Genomic DNA, 7832 nt, shown 5'->3' with positions numbered 1-7832 from the left:
AAGGATGGATGGGCAGGACAGCTCCACATGCTGGGGTGACCAGGCTGTTTTTTCCAGATCCCCCACTGCCCTGCAGCTCGTTTGTAATTGTTTGCTCCGGGTAAAACCACCCGTGGAATTAATCTGGCACCAGATGAGCTCAGCCCCACAATTAGCAGATCCAGACACCTTGGCTTGGAGGGTGGGAGCGCAGGGAGGGGCGTTTGGGAGGGAAACCCAGCCCCCCACCCCCATCCCCCAAACACATGAACACCATTAAACAGCTCCAGGGGGGCTGTGATTGCAGCATGACCCCCCCTCCATCCCCTGACACACACAAACATCTTCCCAGATGGAAAATTCTGCTCTTGGCCAGCACCAGCGGATGGGCGACAGGAGAAGGGGGGGCAGCATGAGCTGCTCTCTCCAGGGACCCCATCCCACGGCTCCTCTGGCTCCTCTGGCCTCCCACAGCCCCTCCCGGGACAGGGGTGTGTCCTTGGGGAAGGCTTCAAGGAGAACTGGGGATGGTGATATTGGGGCTGGGGGCACGCTGGGGGTGGGGAGGGGTCTCTCCTCCGCTCCTTCCAGGTGCTGATGTCCCTGTCACCCCTCGCAGCTGGGACCGGAAGAATAACCCTGAACCCTGGAATAAGCTGAGCCCCACAGACCAGTATAAAGTGAGCACTGGGTGAACTGGGAGGGCTGGCAGCGTGGGGGGAAGGGGAGGCAGCCCCATTTAGGGCAGAACACTGAGTTTATTCCAGAAAGGGGAAAGGGGGGATCAGTCCTGGAGCCCCTCAAATCCTTGTGCTGGAATTTGGGGAAGGGGCACAGTGAGACACCAAGGCCAGGCTGCAGTGACACTGGAGAAGGCCACGACCCCCCCCTGACCTCCCTCCCTTCTCCAGTTTCTGGCAGTTTCCACTGACTACAAGAACCTCAAGAAGGACCGTCCCAGCTTCTGAGCCACCTCTGGGACGTGCTGCCGTGGAGGGGGAGACCCCTGTCCCAAGAAGGCCCCTGACAGCCCCCACCCCCAGGTCCCACTGCTTCCCCAGCACCCCCAAACCGCGTGGTTGTGTCCCACCCCCCCAAAAAACCACATCCCTGTGGGTGCCCCCGCGCCCCTCACCCTCGCCTGCATTAAACTCGTAGCACAGGAATAAATTATGGGGGGGGCGCAGCAAACTGGATTCTTTATGGTTTCCCAGAGCCATGAATGCAGATTTTATCACCCCCCCGGGAGGGCTGGAAGCAGGACAAGCCCTCGGGTGCTGTTTCCGCTCTCTCACGCTCCACCATCCCCTCCTGAGTCCCTCTGGAGAGGGGAAGAGCTGGGAGGGGTGGAGGGGTCACAGCCACACGTGTGAGCCGCGTCCTGGATGTGTCTGCAATACGTGACAGGGGGCAGGGTCCGGCTGGTGCCCATCTGGGCAGGAAGGGGGTGAGAATGGATGCCAGGCTATCCCTCCCCGCTGTACCCCACGTGTTCTGGGGCTCAGCATCACCCCCTGCCCTCAGAGCCCACGGGGGGGAAGCACCAGGATGGGGACACTGAGGCACGAGAGTCTCCTGGCACAGTGCTGAGGGGCTCCAGGGACCCGTCCCCAACATCCCTCTGTCCCCCAGCACAGCACCCACACACCTCCAGGCTCTGCCCCCGCTTTTATTAGCAAGCCCTCCCCATAGAAAAGTGCAAGATGAGGCTGGAACAAGCAGTGCCCCCCACCCCAAGCAGGGTCTGGGGGTTCTCTGTACCCTAACACTGAGAGCAGGGCGGGCGCGCCGCCCCCACCCTGGGGACGCAGCCCCCAAAGGTGATATCGAGGAAGAAGGGGAGGGGGAAAGGCAGAAGAGGGTGGGCCCCAGCCTCTCCTTGTCCCCCCCAGTGACCCCAGCCTGGCAGGAGGGGCGTGCCCCCCTCAGTGGTCGCTGAAGCCGGGCATGGGGAAGGCACGAGCGAAGGTCTCGACGCGCTGGCGAAGGTCGCTCAGGCGCCGCTGAGTCTCCGGGTCCTGCAGCAGGAAGGTCTTGAAGTCCTGGAGCTTACCTGGGGGTGGGGAGGAGCAGGTGAGGAGGGTGAGGATCCACGGCAGCCCCGTCCCTTCCCAGGCACCCACAGCAGGGCTGGCACCTCAAGGGGAGAGGGGCTGAGGGGCACCCAGGAAGGGGGAAATGAGGAGAGAAGGGTCTCCAACACTCACTGGTTTTGCTCTTGACGTCCAGGGCCAGGGCGATGCCCTCGTCAATGAACTCCACGACCTTCTGGAAATCCTCCTCGCGGAAGTGGCGGGAGGTCAGAGCAGGGGCACCTGGGGATGGAGCCCATCAGGGACAGAACCACTGTGGGGGCACCAGCCCCACAAGGAACTCCCTGAATCCCAGCCCCACACGGAGCTTCCTGAGTCCCAGCCCCACAAGGAGCTCCCTGAGTCCCAGCCCTCCAAGGAGCTCCCTGAATCCCAGCCCTCCAAGGAACTCCCTGAGTCCCAGCCCCACATGGAGCTCCCTGAATCCCAGCCCTCCAAGGAACTCCCTGAGTCCCAGCCCCACATGGAGCTCCCTCAATCCCAGCCCCACATGGAGCTCCCTCAATCCCAGCCCCACATGGAGCTCCCTGAGTCCCAGCCCCACATGGAGCTCCCTGAGTCCCAGCCCCACATGGAGCTCCCTGAGTCCCAGCCTCACAAGGAACTCCCTGAATCCCAGCCCCACAAGGAGCTCCCTGAGTCCCAGCCCCACATGGAGCTCCCTGAGTCCCAGCCCCACATGGAGCTTCCTGAGTCCCAGCTCCTCTCCACATCACCCCAAGTTCTGGTCCCCATGGGGTCCTGCCCCCTTTCCCAGCCAAAACAAGCTCTGAATTCCTCTTTTCCTCAGAGAAGAGTGAAACACAGTGGGGTTCTGTGGGGTGCAAACCTGGGGACTCCCACCCCAGGGATGGAGCCTTGCCAGGGCCCGTCCCTCACCGAGGCGCAGCCCCCCGGGTGTCAGCGCGCTCCTGTCCCCCGGGCACGTGTTCTTGTTGGCGGTGATGGACACGAGCTCCAGCACCCGCTCTGCCCTCGCCCCGTCGATGCCCTTGGGCCGCAGGTCCACCAGCACCAGGTGGTTGTCGGTGCCACCTGGGGAGCAAAGGACGAGGGTGAGGAACCCTGAGCACCCCCAGTCCCCTCTGCCGCCCCTTTCCTGCTCTGCAGTGCTGCCTCAGTTCCGCCTCACCCCCACTCCTCCTCCCACCCCCCGATCCTCCTCCACTGCCGCCCCGAGAGCGAGCGGAGCCGCTTGTCCCCACCCCGGCTCGCCCCTGCCCATCCCCAGCCGGAGCTTTACCTGACACCAGGGTGTACCCACGCTGCAGCAGCGCCTGTGCCATGGCCTTGGCGTTCCTCAGCACCTGCTGGCAGTACTCCCGGAAAGCCGGAGAGCCGGCCTGGGATGGGGGACACCCCATCAGCACAGGGGGGACAGCTCACCCCCCGCCCCAAGCCCCCCACCCCGGCACAGACCTGTTTGAGGGCCACGGCCACGGCAGCGATGGCGTGGTTGTGGGGTCCCCCTTGCAGGGAGGGGAACACGGAGAAGTTGATCCTGTCCTCCAGGTCGTAGAGGGTCTCCTTGCCCGTCTTCTTATCCACGGAGCGCACGCCCTTGCGGTAGAAGATCAATCCCGACCTGGTGGCCAGAGACGCCGTCACCTCTCCCCCTCGGGGGCCACCACCCCCTGTGGGCTCCACAGACGCGTCCCCCGTGCCCGGGGGTCTCACCTGGCGCCGCGCAGGGTCTTGTGCGTGGTGCTGGTGACCACGTCCGCGTGCTCGAAGGGCGACGGGATGGCCTTGGCGGCCACCAGCCCGCTGATGTGTGCCATGTCCGCCAGCAGGTACGCCTTGACCTCCTCACACACCTGGGGACACCGCGGTCACCTGCTGGCCCTAGACCCCCGCTCCAGACCCCAGACCCCTCCCCTCGCACACCTGGGGACACCACGGTCACCTGCTGGCCCCGGACCCCCATCCCCAGACCCCTGCCCTCACACACCTGGGGACACCGCGGTCACCTGCTGGCCCTGGACCCCTCCCCACGCACACCTGGGGACACCGCGGTCACCTGCTGGCCCTGGACCCCCGCCCCAGACCCCAGACCCCTCCCCACGCACCCTCTTGATGCGGGCGTAGTCGATGAGCCGGGCGTAGGCGCTGGTGCCCGCGATGATGAGCCGGGGACGGAAGAGCCGCGCTGTCACCTCCAGCTGGGCGTAGTCGATCAGTCCTGTGGTGGGCTGGGAGGGACAGACAGACGGACAGGTCAGTCCAGGGACACACAGACAGGTCAGTCCAGGGACAGACGGACAGACAGACAGGTCAGTCCGGGGACAGATGGACAGGTCAGTCCAGAGACAGACGGACAGGTTAATCCAGGGACAGACGGACACACAGATTGGTCAATCCAGGGACAGACAGACACACAGATTGGTCAGTTAATCCAGGGACAGACAGACAGCTCGGTCAGTCATTCCAGGATGAATGTCCATGTCCAGATGGACAGACAGACAGGTCAGTGAGTTCAGAGAGAGACAGACAGCCCAGTCAGTCCAGGCACAGACAGACAGACAGATTGGTCAGTCAGTCCAAGGACAGACAGATTGGTCAGTCCAGGGACAGACAGACACACAGATTGGTCAGCCAGTCCAGGGACAGACAGACAGCTCGGTCAGTCATTCCAGGATGAATGTCCATGTCCAGATGGACAGACAGACAGCCCCATCAGCCAGACGGGCAGACAGATCATGGCCAGCTGTGAGGGATGGACACAGCCTGGTCAGTCAGCCCAGGGGCTGGTTGCAAGGGACAGACAGACAGACAGCCCAATCAGCCCAGGAACAGACAGACAAATAGAGCTTGGTCAGTCAGACAGCTGGACAGACAGCTCAGTCAGTCCAGCAAAGACAGATGGACAGACAGCCCCCTGGCCAGCTGTGAGGGATGGATGAACAGACAGAGCTCCATCAGTCAGCCCAGGGACAGACAGACAGAGCTCCATCAGTCAGCCCAGGGACAGACAGACAGAGCTCCATCAGTCGGCCTGGGGATGGACAGACAGACAGATCAGTCAGCCCCAGGGATGGCTGTGAGGGATGGACAGACAGGAGAGTTTGGTCAGTTAGTCATGGCCAGCCAGCTTGGTCATCCTGGGAAGGGACAAATGGACGGACAGACAGACAGCTTGTGGAGGAACCCCTCTGTCCCCTGCCCTGCTGAGCCCTGAGCATCTCCCTTGGCACCGGGATGTGCTGGGACACGGAGGGGAGGGAGGGCAGGGGTTTGGCAGAGCAGCTCGGACACCTTGGGGACACCTGGGGGACACCTCAGGGACACCTTGGGGACACCCTGGGGACACCTTGGGGACACCTCAGGGACACCTTGGGGACACCCTGGGGCTCATCCCTCACCCACACACCCTCCCTCTCCCCGGATCCTGCCCCCCAGCTCACATCAAGCTTGTAGGGCATCGACTCGAAGAAGATGGAGGTGGCCGAGATCCTCTTGACGTCGGTCATGTACCCGTGCGTGAGGCTGCGGGGAAGGCGCGGGGTGAGGCCGGGACCCCCGGGGGGCAGCGGGCCCCACGTTCCCCCCACAGCTCCCCACGTACTGGCCCCCATCGGGCAGGTCCAGCCCCATCAGGCGGTCGTGAGGCTGCAGCAGGGCCGTGTAGGCGGCGAAGTTGGCCGGGGAGCCCGAGTAGGGCTGGACGTTGACGCCCCAGCGCGCCGGGTCCAGGTCGAACGCTTCCAGCGCCCGCCGCTCGCACAGCAGCTCGATCTGATCCACCACCTCGGCTCCCCCGTAGTACCTGGGGACACGGGACGGGGTCACCAGGGGCTCCCCGCTGCCGTCCCCCCATGGGAGACGTGGTGCACAGGGCAGCTCCCACTGCAGCACACGGGGCTCTCCTGGATGTTTCCAGCAGCTGAATCCCAGCTGAACCCCCCAGAGCCCCCCAGCCCACTCCCCACTTTACCTCTTCCCAGGATACCCCTCCGAGTATTTGTTGTTGAGGCAGGAGCCCAGGGCTTCCAGAGCTGCCCGGCTGCAGAAATTCTGGGGGGAAAAGGTGGATGGGAATCGGAACAGCCCAACCCCCCTAAGCAGGGGCTCCCCCCAGGCCCGACCCCTGCCCGCGCCCCCCGGCCCCTCACCTCAGAGGCGATGAGCTCCAGCCCCCGGCACTGCCGATCCTTCTCCTTCTGCACCAGGCTCCACATTTCAGGGTCGCTCTCGGCCAGGCTCTCCTGCCCCGTCCAGCCAGGGACGTGCCCGGGGGCGGCGGCGGCAGCGGGGCCGTGCTGTGCCCGCCGGCTGCCGCTGCCCACCCGGCCCCCCCATCGCTGCAGGGTCTGCAAAGACGGGGGGGACACGCTGGGACCCCTGGAGCCCCTCTAGCCCGCCCCAGGACCTGCAGGTGACGGTGGCAGGCACGACACCCCCATGTTCTGTCTCCAGCCACTGGTGTCACCCCACCAGGTGGGGGCATGGGGACCCCAAAGACCCCCACAGGGCACATGGAGACTCCTCCATGGTCCCCATAAAGCACATGGGGACCCCCCAAGCTCCACACAGGGCACACGGGGAACCCCCAAGCTCCACACAGGGCACATGGGGACACCTCCAAGGTTCCCACAGGGCACAAGGGGACCCCCAAGACACATGGCTACCCCCCAAAGCTCTCCACAGGGTATCTGGGGACCCCACAAGCCACATGGGGATCTTCCCAAGACCCCCACAGGGTACACGAAGACCCCTTCAAAGTCCCCACAAGGCACACAAGGACGCCCGAAGACACTTGGGGAGCCTCCAGTGCCCCATAAGGCACAGGGGGATCCCCCAGGCTCAGGTGCACAGCTGGATTTTCACCGCTGGGACCCCCCCCATATACGTGCAGCTGCCGGGGGGGGAGTGGCTGTGGGGGGACACCCGTGCACAAACAGGGGGGGCCCCAGCGCCCCCCTCACTCCCGTGCTGGGTGATGTAACCGGCAGCGCCCCATTGCATCACCCGCGGGGCCGCGGGCACCGGGCAGGGGCCAAGGCCGGTGGCGGCGGCTGTCCCGGCCCCGGGGACTTTGGGACGGACGCAAAGTCCGCGGGGTGGGGAGCGGGGGGAGCCGGGCCGGGGTGGGGGACACACCACACCGGGATGGGGGTCCCGGTGCTCAGCCGGGGGCCAGGAGGAGAAGCGGGATGGAGTTGAGACCCCCGGGGGCGATGGAGGTTGGAGGAAGAGGTGCACGGGGGGGCACCGGGACACCGGGACACCCCCAACCCCCGCCAGCAAGGACCGGGAGCTCCCATTGGGGACCGGGAGATCCCACCGGGGACCGGGACATGCCGGGGACCGACTGCCCTGGGAACACCGGGGGCTGCAGCACACTGTGGGCACCGGGACCCCTACGAGCACCGAAAGCCCCTCGGGGACCGGGACCCCTCTGGGCTCCGGGACACCCCCTCCGGGCACCGGGGCCCCAGTGGGTGTCCCCCGGGGTACCTGGCCTGTCCCCCGGGCACCGGGACCCCCGTGAGCACCGGGAGACACCAAGGGCCGGAGCGCCCGGAGCGCACCGGGGGATGCGGGAACCGGGGATCCTTACCGGGGATCCCTACCGGGGACCGGGGACCACCCCCCGGGCACCGGGCCCCTCTCCCAGCCCCGAGGCTCACCCTGCCCAGGCGGAGCGGCCACATCTCGGTCCGCGCTGCACGTGGGTCCCAGCCGGGTCCCGGCCCCGGTCCCGGTCCCGGTCCCGGCCCCCGCCTGGCCCCGCCCCCACGCGCGCGCTGCCGGGAGGGC

The 7832-nt window shown here is 65.7% G+C and overlaps 2 protein-coding genes across 2 annotated transcripts in view; one reads left to right on the top strand and one right to left on the bottom strand.

Annotated features, from left to right (window-relative positions):
* NDUFA4L2 (NDUFA4 mitochondrial complex associated like 2) overlaps positions 1 to 1029 on the top strand; it is a 6264-nt gene extending 5235 nt beyond the window's left edge. Inside the window, exons 3-4 of the mRNA XM_015615714.2 lie at positions 599 to 659; positions 891 to 1029. Coding sequence (XP_015471200.1) covers positions 599 to 659; positions 891 to 947 — 118 coding nt within the window. The 3' untranslated portion in view covers positions 948 to 1029. The remainder of the gene's footprint in view (positions 1 to 598; positions 660 to 890) is intronic.
* A 601-nt stretch (positions 1030 to 1630) lies between these two features.
* Positions 1631 to 7803, bottom strand: SHMT2 (serine hydroxymethyltransferase 2). Its single transcript, XM_015615713.2, has 12 exons — positions 7703 to 7803; positions 6185 to 6382; positions 6007 to 6086; positions 5638 to 5838; positions 5477 to 5558; positions 4142 to 4264; positions 3750 to 3889; positions 3492 to 3657; positions 3316 to 3415; positions 2952 to 3107; positions 2187 to 2294; positions 1631 to 2032 (listed from the first exon to the last, which is right to left on the bottom strand). The coding sequence occupies exons 1-12, from the start codon at positions 7724 to 7726 to the stop codon at positions 1905 to 1907; spliced, it is 1506 nt and encodes a 501-aa protein (XP_015471199.1). The 5' UTR covers positions 7727 to 7803; the 3' UTR covers positions 1631 to 1904.
* Between the last annotated feature and the right edge of the window lie 29 nt (positions 7804 to 7832).

This window comes from Parus major, unplaced genomic scaffold (assembly GCF_001522545.3).
Source record: "Parus major isolate Abel unplaced genomic scaffold, Parus_major1.1 Scaffold220, whole genome shotgun sequence".
NCBI lineage: Eukaryota > Metazoa > Chordata > Aves > Passeriformes > Paridae > Parus > Parus major.
The sequence above is the reverse complement of the archived record's forward strand: the minus strand, read 5'-3'. Positions and strand labels throughout refer to the sequence as shown.